Source organism: Nannobrachium achirus, assembly GCF_963921795.1.
Source record: "Nannobrachium achirus genome assembly, chromosome: 10".
Lineage (NCBI taxonomy): Eukaryota > Metazoa > Chordata > Actinopteri > Myctophiformes > Myctophidae > Nannobrachium > Nannobrachium achirus.
Genome location: NC_137819.1, coordinates 30,646,794 through 30,669,974, shown reverse-complemented (window position 1 = coordinate 30,669,974; position 23,181 = coordinate 30,646,794). Strand labels below are relative to the sequence as shown.

The window sequence follows — 23,181 nt, the reverse complement described above, 5'->3', positions numbered from 1 at the left end:
TTTATTATTTACCCATGTATAGTTATTAGTGATGATTATTATCAAAAATCTCATTGTGTAAACAATATCGATAAGAGAGGTATGGTATGTACAGTACTATGTGGTAATATATATATATATATATATATATATATATATATATATATATATATATATATATATATACTTTGACATTTTGTCAATATCACCTAGCTCTATCACAGATGAGTCAACACTTTAGTGTATGAACATGACTAACAAAAACAAATCTGAAATTTGTGCAAATTACGTCATTGTACTGTCCATGGGAAGACAATACATACCGTAAATAACAATCTGAAACAGTGTGTGCGTGCGTGCATGCGTGCGTGTGTGTGAATACCTGGAATGGCTTCATAGAATTCTGTATGGTAGGCACCATCCACTGAAAAATATGTGTACATACAAATAATGTTATCAACACCTAGTCGTTTTCTGGTATTGTAGGCAAACCAACATCAATACAGAAATGTGTTAAATGAACTGACTTTTTGTGCGTTACTTATTCATTCAACATACCTGTTGTATTAAACCCACCAGCAACTGTATGAAGAAAAGCTGCAACAGAGAGCAAGTCATGATGAAGATGCTTGAGTGCGTTTCTGTTTATGTGCGTGCAATTTTGTGCATTCTTCTTACCATTTCAAATAGTCTTCTTATGAGGAATCTCTTGCGTACTCGACGTGAACGAGGGAAATTTAGCTGGTAGCAGAGAGTAGGGGCAAAGACAAAGTAGTACATGTCTACACACACACACACACACACACACACACACACACACACACACACACACACACACACACACACACACACACACACACACACACACACACACACACACACACACACACACACACACACACACACACACACACACACACAGTTAAAATGTGTTATATTGGTGGGGTGAATACATACAATACAGTTTCTGGATTGAAACCCAGTACCTAAAAAAAGAACCTTACATTCTCTCTTTCCCCTACCTATCGCTCACATATGTGCTGTTCCTTGTCTTCAAGACTAATTTCTCCCAAGGGAAACAAAATTAAGTAACCTTGAACCTTGAACACACTACACTTGAGTACAATAACAAAGTATATAGGGCTTAAGTGGTTCAAATTGTTGACAAAGCAAAGGTTGTCCTGCAGCTCTGCTTAAGTGTCGTAAGTTGTTCTGGTCAACAGTGTCACCTTAATGCCTGAAATGTAAATACACTTAAGCTTTATTTAAAACATCAGTATGTTATGCTGTCACCGTTGCTGCTGTTGGTGAGGTTGTCTATTAGGTTTGCTGGAGAATTAAGTTTGTCCGTGAAACATGTTCCAGCAAACACATGGTTGTAGTTCCTCATTTCTTCTTATGCTGTACCTGCTCTGTTAAGCAACCTTGAATTAATGATAAAACCTTGTATTAGTTCATATGATATGAACTAATACAAGGTTTTATGATTAATAATCAAATATTAGTGATAACTTGGAATGGATGATTCACCAAATCTGTCACTGTGTCTGGCATAACTCGGAAAAGTGTCCGACTGAGCGGTCTCAAACTTTAGGTATATCTTACAAAAAAAGAATTCAGTCCGAATGGCCATTCGTCACTGCACCAACATGGTGAGGAGGAAAGGAAGGTATCTTTATCAAATTTAATAGAAAAGGTGGGTGAGTGAGAACTGAAGGTACAGTATGAGGTCATCATAATAACATGTTGAACGTATTCCCGACGTGCATCGTTTCCGACATGCATGTTCATTATTATTACATCAGAATTATTATGTCAGTCATCTCCATATTTGGGCAAGGTTTCAGCCCGATTCAACTGCCCTTGACTTTTATGAACTTAAACTTAAGTAGGCACTTCTTAGGGCCTTCTGGCAGCGTCTACAACACATGTGGTGCTGTTCAGTCCAGCGGTTTGCACGATTATCTTTGACACAATAGCATAGTGAATGTGTTGTTCATGTGTTGGTCACATTGGTGTTGTCATGGTTACCTCTGTGGGTGAGGTTGCCCGGGTAGGAGACATGAGCGTGCACTGCAGAACCATTGCAATTAGCTACAGTTGGACCTGAAAAACAACACATGCACAATTAAGACGGCATAATTTCTACTGTGTTAGAAACAGTTCAGAACCCAATATATTAAACCATTAAGACCTGAGGCTGATACTAATAAAATGCCTTCTAAACCAATAGTCTAACTATTTCATGTCAAGTACCCCCAAATTGATATATGTATATAAATGGCCGTGGACCCTATCTGAAAATGTTTTGTGCCAGGGACCCCAAGAAGAGAGGATTTTCAAAAATAGCAGATGTACAAGCAGCACAAAGTGACGCGTTGTGAGCTTGTATCTGCTATTTTTGAAAACCAACGCTAAAATCTAAAATGACAAAGAAGCTTTCCCTGTAAAACAAACAAAAATAAAACAAAAATGTAAAGCCATGATGAGGCATTGGTAGAACATGTTATTGTCAATCATCTTCATCCGTTGCTTGTGTGCTCTGATATCATAGAACCATCCATTCACTCTCATTGCTTGGCAAAACACATCTCAAAAATCACACTTTTGGACAAACAAATGCAAACAAAGCAATAACTTCCTTCCCATATACTACTAGTAAGACGCCTCAGGGCGACAAGCGACCTTGCGCCATGTCCTGGCCGTCTGTCCAGTGATGTATATTGGACCAGTTACCCATATATGGAGATCCATGTACTATATATGGAGATATGCTGTGACCCCAAACATGCTTACTCAGTTATTGGTTATGTGAAAATCCTATGACGTCTATCACATCCGACATCATACATACAATCCCTTTTATGCCCATACATGGAGATCCCTGTCTGACTCTGAACCAGCCACACAGATATGGGCTGTCTTCCTCCATATATGGGCATTCCCAATGATGTCCCGTTAGATATAGTTAATATTGATGACAGCCCATATATATATAGACATTGAGATCCCTGTCTGAACCAGCCACACCCCTGTGATGTCACCTGTTTATGCCCATATATGGAGATCCCTGCGCTGAGTATCTGACATCACTGTGATGTCAACTGTGATGTCACAGTGATGTGTCAGGGGAACCACAGTGTCAGGCATGACTGACAGAGATACGGAAAGTTGTGCCGGTTTTCATAGTTAACTGCAACCTATGGTCGCAATAATCAAGGAGGGGTCTAATAACGGTGTGGCTTCCCTGCGGATCTCTGACATAATGTTCATGACATCATACTATGATGTCATGAATATTAAGTCAGAGATACAGAGAATAATAACAATATTATTGTTAACGTAAAGACTTTCCCAAATATGGAGGCATGGGCGCACACCAATATTAGTGACCTATCAAATTTTGTTGCAGAAGACAACTTGTGTCATAGGTAACACAGCCATTTCATCTTTTCTATATTTGAAAAATGCACTTTGTTTGCATTAGGTTATGTTTCTAAAAGTTTGATTTTGAAACCTGGTTTGCCATGCAATGACAGTGAATGGAATCCCTACCTCTCGTTACTCGATCACGGGCGCAACAGAGAGAGAAAAGTCGACAATATTTGGACAGATATGATTTATTTGTGTGAGGTGTACTCGGCCACAGAAAAAGTTATTAATTTACTTATATTACACTCGGGTAGCTTTACAACCATGTGTTCTACCAAAGTTGTCATTGTCTTTGACCCTGATTTGGGTCCCAAACCACTGATTTAGAAACGGTACCAAGCTGCTGGACGTATAGTAACGTACGTATTGAAGTGTTGGTGTTCACCAAGTGGACTTTGTGACCAGACTCAAAAAATAACACATACATATATATTTAATTGTGACTAGTGTTACAATTTGTAAAGCTACAAGACTTTGATCTGGACCATTGACTTGAGGGTGGTGGTGCATGAGCCATTGAGTGCATGTAGCATTTCCACCACAAGATGGCAGTAGCAACACTTGTGGTCTGCAGTTAAATGTGATAGAATACATTCAGAGGCGCCGGGTTTTGTCCATGCCGCGGGGGGCTGAAGCCATATCGAACGCTGCCTCCTCCGTGTGACAGTTCAGCAGAGTAAGATGGGTTTAGTCTTGCTTGTTCCATTGTGGATAGGTTTTCAGTCTCCGCAGCCCTGAAAATGACTAATCTCTCCCACAGCCCCCACACCAGCCCCCCCACAGGAATGTACCTGCCCGGTTAAAACAAAAGAACTAGGCAACGTTTGCATACATGCAAATAGGCTATGGGAGCGCTCCGCCTCCCAACGGTTAGTTTCAATGTCTCCCACAGCCCCCATACCAGCCCCCCACAGGAATGTGGGGGGCTGGTGTTTTCCCCTCAAACAAAGCCGTAAGTGTTAATTTCGGCTTGATCTCGCGGGGTGCCGCAGCCCTTCATACCCCACAGACTCGGCGCCTATGAATACATTTGGGGCAGGTCACATCCATTTTCAGATGGGGGTTTGTGGCCAAATACATGTCAATTTGGGGGTACTTTGGGACGAAAAGGTTTGAGAACTACTGTGCTAGACTGTCTATGCAGGTCAATCAATATATTCTAATATGACTGTCTATGCAGGTCACTCAATATATTGTAATACAAGTGGTTGAATGTGTTTCCAAACAGAAAGTCGTTGGTTTGCATCTGCTAAGTTAATTGTGTGCGTGTGGATAATATACGTACACGAGTTGGAGCGTGTCAGTCTCCTGGCCTTGGCATGTCTGACTTCTCTGCACCACCTGTTGGTGTCTTTGTAGGAGTACAGCTTGAGAAACAGCACCGTGTAAACAGACAAAGACAACACACCACCCACTGACACACACACACACACACACACACACACACACACACACACACACACACACACACACACACACACACACACACACACACACACACACACACACACACACACACACACACACACACACACACACACACACACACACACACACACACACACACACACACACACACACACACACACACACACACACAATTCCTTGAACCTGTGTACATGCATCTTGTCAAATATTTTAACATGCACTTCATGTGCCATATCCTAAAAGTGTGTGTGCACAGAGAATACTGAGATCTACAAGCTCACGGTGTTGTGAGCAGCGGCGGCTCCAGAGAATTGTGACAAGGGGGGGGTATGGGGAGCAGAGCAGGGGCTAATGAATTTTGGCAACAAACAATAATGAATAATATTAATACGACAAACGATCGATAACTGAACAGGCCAGATCATTCCAATCCAATCCAAATGCTGATCATTGGCAGAAGCCAGCAAATCTATGGACTATAGGTGATCGGATGGGGTTTTCGTGAGACTTAAGATGCTTTCCAGCATAAAAAGTATGATTTTATAAGATGCTTTCCAGCATAAAAAGTATGATTTTATAAGATGCTTTCCAGCATAAAAAGTATGATTTTATAGTATGGTCTTTCACATATCGATATATATTTTATTTATTTATTCCATAAATATTTTTCACCACAATTGCGTTTTTGGGGAGAGGGGGCTTAGGGGGTGCTAAAGCTAAAAGGCAAAATAATTACAGAAAATGACAAAAATGCGATAAAATCAAAACATTGACGTCCTTTTAAGTATAGTAATACAAACATGTGTACTGTGTACACACCTGGGGTCATGGATGTCAATATGAGTATAGTAGCTGCAGGAAATATCAGTATGGTAGTCAGGTTAAAGATGTGTAGCACCAATCCTGTTTTTTCTGATATGGTACCCTGGAAAGAGAGCACAAATGAGAGAGATCAATATCGTTGCTGTCGGGTGGAAACCTTGTATGTCCAAAACCATCCAGTTTTTATTATTTATATAAAAAAAGAGAAAATAGCCGAACGGCTCAAACATTTTTCAATTCCAATCCCATTGAAATCAACTTGATATACCTCATGAAGCTTCCTTTATACTTAAATCGTAGCCAATCTACTGTAGCATTACACACAGTAAAACCCTGTGTTCAGTTACTTCTGTACACTCTTGGAATGTACAAAACAAATCACGCATTGGGAGCTAGTTTTGAAACATGACACCATGAAGTAAAAATTAAGCATTATTGAGAAATATTACCACAGCCAGACGTCTCTCTGTGTATAAAGCTGCCATGATGAACACATTAGACCCTAGAGACATAAAAGACAAGAGAAATGTTCATCGGCATAAGACCATAACAGGTTCATGTAATCATATCTTTCGGCATTCGGCTGATGCCCTTATGCATTATGTACTGTACTTATGCTGAAATTAACATTATTTTTTAACCATCTGTATGGTAGAGTATGTTAATACAATATAACTAGCACAGATCGGCTATATTACGTGGCTTAGATATTTTGAGAAACATTTTGTAAAAGTTCGGAAAACGTGAGGGTGTGACGATCACATGATCTGAAGCAACAGGTAAAAATGCTTCGATTAGAAGAGCAGGAGGTTCTTCCTACTGGTTGATAGGAAGTACTGCCTGAAGCTATACCTCCCCTGGAAATTTGCGCTCTCATGCAGGAGACCCGGGTTAGAATCCAGAGAACCTCATAAATGTTATGGATTACAGCATTAAACACAGGGAGTATGGCTATTACATTGCCTGGGTTAAGAACCACCCGTTAAAAGACATACACTAGTATGCACTACACAGTAAAATCATATTTGGTACACGTTTGAGAGTTACAAAATAATGGAAAATGAAAGCTAAGGACTTGTGTATGGCCTTATGGCTCTTTGGTGTCACTCCCCATCTCTCTACTCCCATATCCTGTCAACATACCGTCCTATCAATAAAGGCATAAAAAGACCCCAAATAAATCTTAAAAAATAAAAGAGAAAAGTTGCTGTAGTGTACAATGACAGAGCACTGTGAAACTTATTTAAGAAAAGACAATGCAATGGTCATCCTGTTATCATCCTGGTTGTGTGGGGTCTGTTGCTGAACAACTGTGTCCTTACTCGGCCCTATTCAATATGGGCTATCAAGTTGAGATTAATAACTAACCTAGTGGGAGAGAACATGATGTTAGAAAGATAAAGATAGTGAGAGGAGTGGCGGAGGATAGCTGCAGAGCGCGGGAGAACAGATGATGTACCAAAATCTACAGGCAACATTCTTAGCCACTGTAACTTCCCAGTATTTTCATCACTATGTCTCCAAGTATTTTGTCATAATGATGAGTATATTCATTCCATAGTAATACTCAATATTATCCGGTGCTCTTGTCCACTTTGTGGATTCCAGTTCATGCTGAATTTTCTATGAGAGGCGAGTGGGTAGGGTATATGCCCATGGATATATCCCATGGAACCAAGCGAGTTTGTAGGCTTAATGCGCTCATCCTATGTGAAAGGATTTTATGAATGTTGTTATGCATCATCCTACTTACCGTACCGTTTGAGGCACATTTATGGCATTGGTATTGTTATGTATACTGATAAGGGCTGTCCACATCAAGGATAACTATGACGATAATAACTATCATTTTACAAATCGTTCTAACTTAAATGGATGGCAGAGTCCCCACCACAACTATAATGACAACAACATTGGCAAATGATATTATTGGGATCACTTTCAGAAATATTTGGTGAACGATAGAAACACTGTCAGCAAATCAAAATCCCTTAAATTGTACGCGGGCATCACGTACAACGCATCACTCACATTCACGTTTACTTTGCACGTTATCGCTCATCAGTGTGGATGCTCACATTACTATCATTCTTGGTGTGGACACTGTGTGGGTAAACGATGATTGTCATTGAGATTACAGACCTCAGTCGGCCTTCCCTGAATAAATACAGGTTGAACAAACACAAGCTGTGAAGATTACCCCATCTAGCATTGAGATTAAACACCAATTTCCGTACATGTTTCTATGCTTTAAGCATTTTTTAAGTTCAGTGTACTGTAATGTAGACCATGCATTGCGGGGGCCCCCAACATGAGGCAACTGATTTGCATTATGTTGCAATCTTTAACTTAAAGGGGAAGATATACCTTTATCCCGCCCATGCCCCTTTTTACACTCTATTATGGGTCTATCTTTTCTTTTTATTATTTATTTTCATAAACATTTTATCACTATCTATACAGCATTAAAACCCCAGCAGAAGTTAAAGACCTACAGATGTACATCATGCCTTGTGAAACTTTGTTCATTTGGAAAATACAGAGGCATCAAAGCAAGTGTTCCATACCTATGATCAGGCAACAGGCTGGCCAGCTATAGGGGTCCTTTAAGAAGAGAGACACTACTTGGATGGGGTCAACCAAGATTCCATACCTGGGAGGAGAGAGGGCAAAGGGAGAACATTTTCACAACTAGAAAAAGTGCTCCTCGGAGGACAGGTCTCTGCCAGGTCGGGTAGGTTACTGTGAACCAGCAGATGTGAAAAACGCAGGGAAGACGTTTTTCCTTGGCCTCTAGGGAGTGTGAATAAAAAAGGTTTACGTAGATCGGTGCAGTTATAGGTAAAACACGAATCGGTCTATTATCGTGCCACCATGAGGCTGATTTGAAAGATTGCACACTGCGTTCATGATTTGAGGTATTCTGTTCAAAACGGAGCACTCCTGCAAACTTAGGAAGCCAATCTTAGCCAATCAGGAGGAAATATGAAGAATCTGACAGACCCTTTTTGTTTAATGACTATAGAGATACTGGGTACCGATTTGCATAATGTTCAGACAAAATCTGAAGGAGTAAAAAGATTGTTTTGCAAAGATCGGCCTCTACCATCCAGGGAGTGTGTGTGCACAGTTTCGCTGCGATCGGGTCAACGGTGCCAGAGATTAGCTGCTCACAGATGGACGGAGACACAGACACAGACACACGGATGGACGCCGGATGGACAGACAGGGTGATAAACATACACATGTCTCAGCCACACCATCGGCCTGGCAGAGACAATACGGATACTGTTGTTGGAGGTCTGGAGGGTGTTGTTTAGGGGGCTTCCTGAATACTTAGTCCATGTCACTCTCGGAAAGGTGGCAAAGGTTACTATGCATTTTTAAGAAGCTCTATATCTGTAGATAATATTTTGGTATGATTACCCTTCCTGAATCACAGCTAAATTGGTGTTATCAACTGCTAAAGTTGGTGTCCCATTAACTGTGTTGTTTGTCTGTTATTTGCATTTTTCTTTTGATTGTTTTACTTTTTCTTGTTCTGCTCATATGTATGTCTATAATTTTGATTCACTCATGTTATGGAAAAATAAAAATAATTGATAACAAAAAAAAACTTTACTATACAGGAAAAAACCCTAGTTTAACCCCTCATATGCTACTTAAAGCAGATAATCTTTTGCATTTTCTTCCTGTATAGTAAAGTTAATGGGACACCAACTTTAGCAGCTGACAACGTCGGAAGGGAAAATGCTAAGTAACCTTTGTCACCTTTCTCGTATGGCCCATGGACTAATTGAGATCACAGAGAAATTAAGTATAGAATTTGACTTACAAGTACATGACACCACATGCAATAATATAAGTGGTCTAGGAGAGGAGTTTAGTTAGATTAATAGGGTGGGGGGAGTAAAGATGAGAGCTAAACATAGCTTTGGCACTCTTAAGAAACAGGTGAAATGTACTGTACCTTCTGTGTGTACACTATACTCACTTTATAAGGTTCTCCAAGAAGAGGCGTGCATTGCTGAGCACCTGAGACAAAACAACAACAAAGCATGAAGTCCAGGATTAGATTGCAATCATGCATGCCAAAGTTCAAAGTCTAGACTCTAGTTTTATCACTTACTGTAGGAAAACCAAGAGTGTGATAATCAATAATCAAGGTCACACATAAGATAAGAACCAACCAACCATACACTACAGAAAGGTTTCCTAGATTATATTTATGGCACTTCTGCTTAATCAAGAGATATGAAAGAGACACATTATAAACTGGCAGGCATCCACAATGTCACAACCATGTGGCTTATTACTTCTCAAGTTACTTGTCTGGTGCAACTAACTATTTTTCATTGGTCGCATCAGTGCATCTTACACATTAGCAGGTCTGTCTATTTATATGTAATAGCCCTTACCCGTTCAAAGATATGAGCTCCGAAATGATGTGCAGTGTGTGGGTTATGGGATGTGCACTGTGCACACGGTATATGAGGGATGGAAAGTAACTTTAACTGGTGCTTGCATGATAATACTGTATGTAGGAGCATCAATGTAAGAAATACCGGTTTCGTTTAATGGCTACAGAGATACTGTGTACCGCCTGTGCGCACACGCACACACACACACACACACACACACACACACACACACACACACACACACACACACACACACACACACACACACACACACACACACACCTGGTTAAACATGTTGCCTCATGCTAGATGCAGAATAGATAAGCCTCATGCTAGATGCAGAATAGATATAGATACACCATAAAAATGCTAATATACAGCATATGATTTGTGAAAGTGACAAACAGGCTTCACAGTTATGTCAGGTGTGTTCATATGCTAATGGCTAATGGTGATGCGATTCAGATCAATTGCTCCAGCCACTGAGGAGAAACTCTGTGACAGACAGACAGACACTCACTCACTCTGACACTCACTCACTCAGACAGACAGACAGACAGACAGACAGACAGACAGACAGACAGACAGACAGACAGACAGACAGACAGACAGACAGACAGACAGACAGACATTCGGAAAATTATATATGTTTGATGTGACTGGGTGCAGGGTGCACCTAAATTATAATGCTGGTGCACCTACTGTACCACATGAAATGGTTAGTCGAACCAGTACAACCAACATTTTTTTTCTGAAGCCATGTGATGTGCATTCCAGTTAATTGTTGTTCAATATTTTAGTCTATTGAAACAACCATATCTAGAACACAGCCCTATTGATGGACATTCGTGTTTTCTTACTATGAGTCCCATGATGCATTTCACAGGCAAGCACCAGTCATGCATTACAAGCCCGTTACATCAACATGATTCACATTTTCACTTTTGTGCTCTAAACAGTGAAAAAGGATGATGTCACGGCCACCGAGGGCACCAGCTAAAGAAAGAGGAATTAAGGTCTGTAGTTTTCATTCACTTACTCCAGTGACATCACTGGAGTAAAGGTTTCAGTACAAATCCAGCTCCGTTTCAGAGTCATACAGGAGGCTGGTTAGATCTATGGCTACTAATGGAGCATCAGTACTACAAACAAATATACAGATAATGTTGAAACTAAATGATATTCCTGATGCTCTTTATCTTCTGTTCTTAGATTGTACAGTATGTGTTTTGATTCCAGGTTATATTAGCACTAGTAAGACGCCTCAGGGCGACAAGCGACCTCGGGCGAGGTCGCGCCATGTCTTGGCCATCTGGCCAGTGATGTATATCGGACCAGTTAGTTACCCATATATGGAGACCCCTGGTACCCATATGGAGATCCATATACTGTATATGGAGTTATGCTGTGAGAACCCAAACATGCTTACTCAGTTATTCGTTGTGTGAAAGTCCATCTGTCTTGGCCATATATGGATTCTGTTAGTGTAGTATGTGGCCTCTATACAGTATGGGCATTCCCATATGAAGTCCTGTTAGATATGGGCTTAATATTGATGACATCAGGGAACTCCATATATGGGCATAAAAGGGATTCTGTTCACAGTAACAGAATCTCTGACATCACGCTCTGGCTTTCACAGTGAAGCCAGAGCGGCAAACCCATTCTGTTAGAGTGGTTCCCCTGACATCACAGTGATGTCAGAGCAGCAAACCCATAGACTGTAAAAAAGTGTACACGTCCAGACGGACGGAGTCAGCATGTGCCGTTTCACCTACTAAACTGCGACCTTCAGTCGCAATTAAACATCGCAACTCGTCATTTTACCCCTTAGTGGCTAGGAAGATGAAGTTATTCTTCAAATAATTCACTTCGAATACTCGCTTTGGGAGAGTGTCCCCTGACGTGAACAAAGAAGCAATACACTTATATATTCTTTGTTCACGTCACCTGACCGGGCGTTTCCCTCCGCTTATAGCTGTGCAGCCTAGTGCCGAGAACGTATGACATATACAAGCAGATAAAGGAATACAGGCCTAGTGCAGTGCATTTTGCTTGGGACTCTTATTTTAGCTCCAGCAGAGGCCTGTCCGGCTTTACCCCTGTCCCAGTGTCCTTAGGTCTACACTGGACTTACAAAACCTTTGGTAGAGATCCAGATCTGCTTGGCAATAGGCCACTATAGGCTGCATGACCATCACCAACCACATAGTCTGAACAGCTATTGGACAGTAGCAAAGCTTTAAAAAGTTTCAGGAGGAGCTCCAGGGCGTAATCGGTGAGCGTGCGGCAGTTCTTCCCACTCAACCGACTATGGAAATAGCTAGGGAATTACTCTGCTCCATACTTTGCAGTAAGCTCTTTATTTCTCAGCATTTTGACATGTTGGTGCTCTCCATCCATGCTGGCCGGCTCAACTTGATTGTGCTGTGTTTATCATGCCACAACAAACTTCATATTGCATGATTCTATCAGCAATTTACAGAAAAAAACAAGGCCTTGCATCTTGCTGTATGGATGCATATTTATTTTTTACAGCCAGTTACAGTATAAGTGAGATGTGAATAATTAAAATCTAGACTGGATACGAGACCCTATTAATGAACAGTGTTTAGCCTCTATGTTAATGAAAGCTATATGTTTCAATGGATTAATATACGGATTGTAAATAGAACAATTGGAAAAAGGGTTACCAGTAATATTATCTACAGAAATGTAGAGCCCAATTTACTTTTGGATTAATAAATGAACTATTTAGAGTAGACCCACTGGATAGTAATAACATCTGCACAGGCACAGTACAGATAAACAGAGGGGTTCCACTTTATTAATGACAATAGTTCAAATGTCAACAGTAAGTCAATTTATCAAAGTGAAAATGTGACAACTCTGTCAAACCTTATCTGAAATGGTAGAAGTAAGCAATTTACCCCGAGTGAGAGGACATTATGCTCTCATAATGTCCGCAGTGCGGGTGTTATCGTACGAGGCGCAGCCGAGTCCGATAACACCCGCACTCAGGACATTATGAGAGCATAATGTCCGACCCCGAGTGGTAAATAGCTTTTCTACCACTTTTTCCCGTATACATGAAAGAAAACACATAGTTGTAACTTGCAAGGATCTTAAGTTACAATCATTATTGCCTATAAAACTTCCGCGAGACAGCAGATAGTTCCACAAACAACATCTTCTACTCACCAACAGATGGCGCCAACTCCATAGTAATCCATGCGACTAGCTTACAGCTAAGCTAACGTCAGTTAAAAGCACCGTTCCGGCCGTAAATAGAGGCTGTTCGCTTCCAGAAAGGCATAGGTTCAGAGAAAAGGGGCTTTAAAGTTGGCGGATTGCATTGGATCCAAATAAATCGGCGACGATAGTACGCACGTTAGTAAACATAGGACCGCTGCGACCTTCATTTGTTGGTTGGGGGAAAGTCCCCGTATGTACACTGAGGCGCATTGATCTCGGACACACAACTTTGCGGCAGTAGTCCTCTCATAACCTCCGGAATTTAGCCAATCAGAATCCAGTATTTGAACACGTGACTCGAAAAAGTGGTAGAAATGGGAACGTGAAATGATAGTAATTTGACCAGTGTTTGAACAACTGTTTAACTGGCCCAATAAACGTGGAACGATATTATGATAGTAAATGATCAGAGCTCTCACAGCGCCGGGATGGATAAGTGATAAGCTGCACACAATGGTTAACCACTTAAACCCCATATGGATGAGTGGAGTCACTCTGAGCTCTATGTTAGTGTCTTTTCTGTTATTGTGGGGAAAGCTTACAGCCGGGAACACGCGGTGCGACGTGTTGTCAGCTTGTCGATCTGCTATTTTCAGTGAAAGCTTTCCTCACAATACGGATGCTGGGGTTTAAGTGGTTAATTGAGTGTCTGTGTGTGAATGTGTGTGTGTGTGTTGGAGACACAGCAGGATGTCAATATCAGATTAAACGTCAAACACAGCATGTTGCACCACAACTGTGAGTGTGTGTGTATGAGAGGAGAGAAGGCGACGATGTATGAGTCACGGTTTTGTTGAGTCATACTACTCACTCACACACTCCATGGAATACAGTGTAAGAACGGGGGTAAATGGCAGAGGAGGAAGGTTTACTTTCAACATCTCATAGAATTCACAGTTTTGGCACATCTGCGACTCATCAGGGGTGTGAAAGAAGAGCCAACGTCAACGCAGTGCTGCAGTGGTGGGTGGTTTGTACTCACCAGCATGACAACACACCAGTTGAGGATCCCTCTGTAGTTGCTGTAACCACTGGCAGAGCTGAGGAGGGACTCTTGAAGGACATGACAGCTACACACAGACACACACACACACACGGTCAGCTTTGAAGCACATTGTATTGGCTCATTGCATGAGGTGAAATCAATTTGGACACCAACTCTGTCCCCAAACACACACACCCCAAACACCACCCCCCCCCCCCCCCCCCCCCCCCCCACACACACACACACACACACACACACACACACACACACACACACACACACACACACACACACACACACACACACACACACACACACACACACACACACACACACACACACACACACACACACTTTGAACCTTCAACCTTGGAGGCCAATAGATTATTTTTCTCTGTGTACAAAATATCTCCACTGAACCTGAACTTGCTGTCACAGCCTGACAGCAAGGTAAACTACAGTGTTAGCCTCCAGTGTTAGCACACCAGCAGATGACCGGATACTGCTTTGACCACATAATCTTCAGTTCGATTATGGCTGAACTCTGGAGACCTGTGTGTTCCATGCCTTTACAACTCCCTGCCCTCAGCTTCCTGTCTCTCCATTATTCCTGTGTCACTGTGTCAACGAAGATGGGAAAGAAGGAGTATAGGAGGAGAAGGAAGGAAATGTTTGATGAAGGAGGAAAGAGGAGCGATGAATGAGGAGATTGGGTCAAAGGAAGTAGGAAGGGAGGTGGAGTGAGGAGCCAAGGCCATGTGAATGAAAAAATCACACCCGTGTGAAGTGGAGTTGTGTGTGTGTGTGTGTGTGTGTGTGTGTGTGTGTGTGTGTGTGTGTGTGTGTGTGTGGATCATGTGTACCGATTTTTGTGACATTTGAAGAAAATATGTAGGAAAAGGAGCAAAAAGTGTGTTTTGGAGAAAATTCAAGATGGCGGAAAATCTATCATGGCGCAAATGGGCGTGGCCTATATGGGGAGATGCGTCATGGCCCAAGGAATCCAGGGAAAAAATATTTTTATATTTTCCGACCTACGGTTCAAGAGTTACAGGCCAAAACGTAAAGTGGGGTGTTATGGCGCCACCATGCGGCCAAATGACACAATTATTTTTTATTTAATCCTTGAAATCATTATGAACCTCCTCTCCAAGTCTTGAAACTCTAGCCCCTATGGTTTGCGAGAGACAAATAATTGAATGTGAGTTTTTGCGATTCCCATTATAAGTCAATGGGGAAAATTAATTCACTAATAAATTAATATCAATTAAACTATAGAACCTTTCTCTTAGAAAAGTAATAGCCCACGATTCCCGAGTAAGCCGGTCGATTTGACATATGGCGCGAGTGTGTGGTGGCAAAACTGTGGGACTAGTGGCGTGCCGAAGTTTAGGAAGTTCAGGCTACATACACACACACAGACAGACAGACCCACACAGCCACGTATAGGGAGCCTGTGCTTCACACAGCTCCAAAAGAGGGGATAAATGGAAGGTCAGAGAGACACAGCCAAAGACAAAGGAGACAAGACTCAGGAGTTCTGATTTTGCGTAATCTTTTTATACGTTGTTGTACAAGAGTCTGCTATCTGCCATTTCATTCCTTTTTTAGAATTAGAGTTAGCCAATTATTTGTACCCATTTTTCCTATAACTTTCATTTTGCCAATTAACCCTCCCCACACATTTATGGGCGCTTTTCGACCGGCAAAGAACCGGTTAGGGTTCTTTCTCCCGCCTATGGGATGAACCTGAGGTGAGCTTTTCCACAAGAAGGAGAAAGAACCTGAACCGGTGTCATGCCTTGTCGTGTAGTGTCAGGCTAAAAACTGGTATGGAAAACCGGCTTAAGTGTTCCCACTGCTATTGTACCCAACGGCTCACTGCACTGCTCCTCACTGACAGGTGTTACCCCAGCCTGTAGGTGTCACAGGCAAGGGACCAGACCCCCTGACACTTGGGCAAACTGGATGCAAATGCACTGCCGCGGATTCAAACCCTAGACTCTGCGGTGGTGGGCAGGTACTGTACCCCTGCGCTACCCAAGCTCCTCTCAATATGAAAATAGTAGGGATGGTCCGATCAGGTTTTTTGGAACCGATCACCGAGCACCGATCACAAAAGTTTGATCACCCGATACCGATCAATCACCGATCCGATCAAGTTATTATTTATATATTATTTATATTTTCTAAATGTTAATGTTTTAACTTTAATTAATTAATTCACTCATGAATTCATTTATATATTTGCCTTATAGTTATTTACCAGCATTACTATGAATTTATTATCATAGCAGTAACTAATTATTCCTTCAGCACTGTGGAAATCAATACCCCAAAATGGCTTCAAGTGGGCATACTGAACGGCTGGTTGATTGGATGCACCGATCAAATCGGATCGGTGAATTTACCTTTTGATCTAAACCACCGATTATCGCCGATCACGCTTTGATCGGGCCGATCCGATCCATTGCCGATTGATCGGTAACATCTCTAGAAAATAGCTGATCTGGTGTTTGGGTAGCGCAGGGGTAATGTACCTGACTTTACCCCTACTTACCCGCTACTCAAGCGTCAGATCAGCTTTTTTTGGTGTTCAGCTGTTCACCTTAGGTGAACTGGGGTTAATGTGGTAAAGATTTCATGTGGCTTCTCTTCATTTCGACAGCTGTGAGAGGAGCATCGGAGACGTGCCAAGAGGAATGTAGGCAACAACCGAGGAATTATGAAATATGACACTGCTGTTTCACAACCTGTTGTACACAGGTCACTAGGGTGGGGCAGGACAATTTTGCATTTGCAAATGTGTGTTGGACATTACAAAGTCTGTCCAGCATATTTGCATCCATAGACAGCCTGCATAAAGTGTTTTAAATCTGATCACCTCAGGGGGTGAAATACGTAATATTTCTAAGTTTGGGACTTTCTTACAAGAAATCTTATTATACTACATTTCTGACTGTAAGTTGTAGACGTATCATCCCTGTATGTAAATAAAGAAAGATCTACACTGCTGGTTACAGTGTCCACTGTCCAGTAAGCATTACAGTATGACCCTGTTTTGGATGGGGTGAACTGTGTGTCCTCTTAACAGAAACAAAGTCAGTATTTGTGCTGACAGGTTGTAAATGAGACTACATGGACTGTGCATGGACTTATGTCAAGTTCTCAGAAGGATGCATTTCACACACACAATACATGCTCTCTCTCATTCTCGCACACACACACACACACACACACACACACACACACACACACACACACACACACACACACACACACACACACACACACACACACACACACACACACACACACACACACACACACACACACACACACACACACACACACACACACACACACACAGCTAACAGGTTCAAATGTATCAGAAGGCTGGAGGAATCTAGTTTACTAGGCTAGTTCAAATGAGGACTGGGAATGCTAAGCCACACAGTACGAGACAAGTAGCATAACCCCTATCCACTCCCATGTTAAGGGAATAACCCGGAAGTGGCGTCTGACAGCAAATCTCGCAAACGACATGTTTACTGGTTCTAGATCCCGCGAGAGTGTGTTGCTGGGACAGATAAAGGGCGATAATGAAATTGATTTTCTCCTAATTTGTGTCTCTGAAAGACATTTTAATATGAACATTTTGGGAATATTATGTGGCTTGTAACAATCGGGTCCAATATTTAGTTCAGTGACCATGGAGCTAAAGAATGGTTCAGAAGCTGTGTTCACGTTCACTCTCCCATTGGAAATGAATAGTCTCCAACCTGCTTCCGCCTCCTAAAAAGGTATCCACCTACGTCACACAGATACGGGAAGTAAACCGGAATTGCCATTTCCATCTTGGATACAGGTTCATGGTTAAGCACTGCTCAACTGTCACCCGGTATTGATACGAACTAACCAATGGGATAGACCTAAACTCCGTAAGAACAGCACTTTGTAAGAACAGCACTTTGTTGACACTCCTGTTAGCCGCTCAAGTGTCAAAGTTCAAAGGTATGGCAGGAATTACATCTGTACACAGCGGAGTTCCACTCTTTACAACTCGCAATATTGGACCGCTCTCCAACAGGTTCAAATGAGGACTGTGAATGCTAACAGCCAGGTCAGGTGGGCACTAGGGACATCTGGGCACCTCGATGTAAAATTGTAAATTTATATCCAACTAGCCCTTACCCGTTCAAAGATATGAGCTCCGAAATGATGTGCAGTGTGTGGGTTATGGGATGTGCACTGTGCACACAGTATATGAGGGATGGAAAGTAACTTTAACTGGTGCTTGCATGCTAATATGTAGGAGCATCTATGTAAGAAATACCCGTTCCATTTAACAGCTACAGAGATACTGTGTACCGATCTGCATGATTTTTGGACAACATCTGTAACAGGGCCAGAACCCCCCCCCCCACCCCACCCCACCCCCCCGTGTGTGTGTGTGTGTGTGTGTGTGTGTGTGTGTGTGGGTTTGTGTGTGATTGTGCATGGCCTGAACAACAGCGCCCCTCCCTTAACATGTGTGGTCACAAAAGGTACTGTAGGCTAAATAGATAGATACACCATAAAAATGCGAAAATACAGCATACGATTTGTGAAAGTGACAAACGGGCTTCACAGTTATGTCAGGTGTGTTCATATGCTAATGGTGATGCGATTTCAGATCAATTGCTCCAGCCACTGAGGAGAAACGCTGTTTCAGACAGACAGACAGACACTCACTCAGACAGACAGACAGACACTCACTCAGACATTCGCAAAATTATAGTATAGATATGTTAAAAAATAAAATATTTAAAAAAAATGCAATAATAAGGGAAAGTATACAATTGTAGAAATATTAGACCTTAATTGTCAAATGTTGAAGCATGTAATGATCATGTATACTTTATTTTAGTTAAGACCATTTTTCTAATATATAATGTTTTAACATTTGACAATAAAGACGATTTTACATCGAGGTGCCCAGATGTCCCTATAGTGCCCACTGCCCACCTGACCTGTGTCCCTGGGAATACATTAGGCTCTATTTTACCTCAATTCAATCAACCGCAGGTTAATTATAGCCCCCCCAAGGTCCAGACTAGTGAAGAAGCAGCAATTGTGTTCTTGACAGTGTCAAGGCTGTATCAGTTCTGCTTCCAACAAATCACTATTAGACCAGACTACATTATATAATATTTGGACACTAAATGGCTTTCGGATAAGGACATGCCCTAATTAAGTGTAATTTATTACTACAGAAAGATTTGCTCACTATCAAAGTGCAAGCCTATAAAGGCCCATTCTCACTGGGCCAGATAACAGATAAAAAAATCTCTTTCTCCAGATATTTTTCCATTCAAAGTGGATGGTAGATACAGATAAAAAAATATATCTGCCACAGATAAAAGAAATATCTGTGGCAGATATTTTTTTTATCTGTATCTACCATCCACTTTGAATGGAAAAATATCTGGAGAAAGAGATTATTTTATCTGTTATCTGGCCCAGTGGGAATGGGCCTTAAAGCTTATGAAACTGTGATGTAGGTCCAGATTAAAAGAGCAGCTACTATATGATCTTATCAGAGATTCTCTGGTGGCACAAATCAAATATTGTCTTGACCTGAGTAACCTTAATTGACAGGAAAAACTTAAAGGGGCACTCCACCACTTTTCAACCTATCTTCATATAATAGGTCCTCACTAATGTTCATGATAAAATATTTAAAAAAAAATCTACTCAGTTTGGGTCTCATAGGAGAGCTGTGGGTGGGTCAAATCCTTCCTACCGGTGACATCATCAATGGGAAATGTAAGCTAATAGAAACTGCAGGCTTTCTATTCCTGAAAAAGTTCCAATGTTAAAGTGGAAGCCATTGTTCTCGTGATAATAAAACTTTTTTTTTTCTTCAAAAATATTATTATTATTTTTTTTGTCAAACGATGATGTCACCGGTAGGAAGGATTTGACAGCTCTCCTATGAGACCCAGACTGAATAGAAAAAAATCTGCTATTTTATTATGAACATTAGTGAGGGCCTATTATATGAAGACAGGTTGAAAAGTGGTGAACTACTCCTTTAATCATCACATTATGTCAATGAATGGGCAGCAAGACTCGAGATAAGCAAAAAGCACAAACTTATTGTGTCCATTATTATGCTCATAAAAGTGCCATACTTGTGTCCCTGTGTCCCAAATCTCTCTTAAAACATAAACACATTGCATGAAAAGCAAACATAGAATGTAAACAATGGTAAACAGATAAATGTCAAAATATAGCTGTAATAAATAATAATAGGCTACCTAAAACAAAAAGAATGAACGTGCTATGTTTCTAAGTAGCCCCTAGGTTTGAAATATTCTTGATTTATGATGAGCATGTTCATGTTGACATAATGATAAATCAATGTCAGTTTAATGTCTCGTCGTACTGTGTATGTCTCAAATAGAAAACAGTCAGTCTACAAGCCCACAGCTCTTTGCACCGCTACGCCTTGTGGGCTTGTCGATCAGCTATTTTCGGCAGCTATAGTGGCGGCTCACCCCAGTCTCTGGTTGATATCTTCCACTTTGCTCCTCTCCTTCCCCGGACTGCGTGTTGAGGTGGGATGCTGCTGCTGCTGCTGCTGCAGTTCCTGGAGCTCATGTTCCCTCTCCGCCACCTTCCCATTGCTCGTCTGCCCGGTGGAGGAGGACACCTCGGCCGCTCTCCCTTTAGCGGCCGCCCCGGCGTGCGTTCTGCTGCCGTTCATTTGCTTCGGCTGTCCGCCGCCGACCGTGATGGTTCTCCTCCGGCGGGAGGAGGAGGATCCAGACGTCTCGGCTTTGTCGCCCATTTCAGCCGCTTTGCCGTGGTCACTTCTACCTGGTGGTAGAGGTGGACATCGCTTCTTCTTGTTAAAACTGCTGCGAGCGTGACCTGAAGCTTCCTTCTGTCCCCGGTCTCTGCTGTCTGTGATTGAATGATTTGACGCCGGAGGAGGTGTTGCCAGATAACACACCAACGTAAAGCTGTGCTGTTCAGTTGTAAACTGGGTTGCCAGGTTTGGGTAGAAAACTGATATCCCCCTATCTATTCAGGAGACCAAGAAGACCAAGTGAGTGAGTGCATGTTGCAGACTCTAGCAGTCAGCCAGTGGTTCTCAAAAGCTGCGTCTCAAGTCCTTAAATGGTATTCCTAGTTCCTATTTCTTTGCTTTTATCAAAATACCTTGCAACATACAAGGAAATAGGAAAGAAGTGTAGGAAATAGGATCTAATTTAGCCAGAGTCCTGTGCTCTGCCATTGACACCACAGATTCAAGCTAGGCCCCTGTCACCTTGCCAGCCCACCTAATCAGTCTGTCCATTCTGACTGTGTCCCTCTGTCTAGCATTGCCTCCCCAGCACACCACTGCATAGAAAAGTACACTGCAACCGCTGACTTGATAGAACACCAGCAGGAGCTTCCTGCAGATGTTGAAGGAGGCAAGAAACACAGCCTATACTCTGACCCTTCTTGTAGAGACAGTCTAGTCCAGCTTGAGGTCGACCACCTTGATATTAAAAAGCAACCTCCTCTCACCCTAAAAATGAAAAGTTATTTTCAAAAGCACCTACTCCAATACTTTAATTTGACTGAGCAACTTTAGCCATATAAGATAGATACCTTTATTATCCCACATTATCCCACATCTGCTACCTGGGTTGCATCCTGGAGGCTAACCTATCCAGTGAAAAAATGACCACCAAGGTAATCAATAAAGTCAACCAACGAATTCGCTTCTTGCAAAGGGTTGCCCCGCTGATCAATATTAAATCCCGAAAGACACTAGGAGGTGCTCTTATTGGGCCCCTCATTGATTACGGAGTCCTTGTCTGGTATCGCGACGCCCCAGCTGCCTTAAAGTTAAAGCTCCAAACAGCCCAAAACAAACTAATTAGGGTTGTGCTTGGTCTCCCTCCTCAGACCCACCTTACCGATCATCACCACGAAAGCGTGGGATGGCTCAAAGTTGCTGACAGAGTACAGCATCTTGCAATGGGCATGGTGTACAAGATACACTACACCTCCAAGATTCCCATGTACCTGACAAACTACTTCTTAAAGGTCAAGGATGTTCACAATCACAACACCAGAGGCAGCTCCACTAATCATCATCAATTTAACACTAAACAAGGCTCTAACTCGTTCTCCTGCTACACCATCAACATGTGGAACGCCCTTCCACAAGCCCTAAAGGAGAGCAAATCCCTAGCCTCCTTCAAAATTGGTATGAAAAGTCACCTTCCCTGCTAGAAAAAACAGCACAAGACCAGCAGTAAGACCAGCACCAGCACATGTTGTGTTTTACTGCTGGTCTGTGCTGGTGCTGGTCTGTGCTGGTCCCACCATCTAAACCAGAATGAACCAGCACAGACCAGCACCAGCACAAACCAGCGCATGTTGTGTTTTACTGCTGGTCTGTGCTGGTGCTGGTCTGTGCTGGTGTGGTCAGGGACCTCCGGGGGACCCCCCTGAGAAGTGGACCAGGTCTTTGCTGGTTTAATTTGCACTGGTGCTTGAATCCAGTTCTGATGCTCTGCTCCATGGGTATTTGACAATATTAGATCATGACATTATTTTTGACATTGTGAGTGGGATTCAAACTTACTACCTCTGGCACTTCAGTCCTGCACTTATCCTCTGCGCCACTGGAACCTGTTAGTGAAAGTGGGTGTTTGTCCCTATTTGTATATGACCAGCTTAGACCAGCACAGACCAGCACAGACCAGCACCAGCACAGACCAGCACCAGCACAGACCAGCAGTAAAACACAACATGTGCTGGTTTGTGCTGGTGCTGGTCTGTGCTGGTCTATGCTGGTTTATGCTGGTTCAT

General features: G+C 42.2%; 1 protein-coding gene across 1 annotated transcript in view; it reads right to left on the bottom strand.

The window, feature by feature from the left end:
• Window positions 1–21,255, bottom strand: part of LOC308292723 (diacylglycerol O-acyltransferase 1-like) — a 28,016-nt gene extending 6,761 nt beyond the window's left edge. Inside the window, exons 1-11 of the mRNA XM_080735135.1 lie at window positions 20,865–21,255; window positions 14,320–14,407; window positions 9,656–9,696; window positions 8,229–8,314; window positions 6,111–6,163; window positions 5,659–5,764; window positions 4,697–4,825; window positions 2,011–2,085; window positions 658–761; window positions 538–576; window positions 362–403 (exon numbers count right to left, since the gene is read on the bottom strand). Of these exons, the coding sequence (XP_080591261.1) occupies window positions 362–403; window positions 538–576; window positions 658–761; window positions 2,011–2,085; window positions 4,697–4,825; window positions 5,659–5,764; window positions 6,111–6,163; window positions 8,229–8,314; window positions 9,656–9,696; window positions 14,320–14,407; window positions 20,865–21,157 (1,056 nt within the window). The 5' untranslated portion in view covers window positions 21,158–21,255. The remainder of the gene's footprint in view (window positions 1–361; window positions 404–537; window positions 577–657; window positions 762–2,010; window positions 2,086–4,696; window positions 4,826–5,658; window positions 5,765–6,110; window positions 6,164–8,228; window positions 8,315–9,655; window positions 9,697–14,319; window positions 14,408–20,864) is intronic.
• Window positions 21,256–23,181: the final 1,926 nt, after the last annotated feature.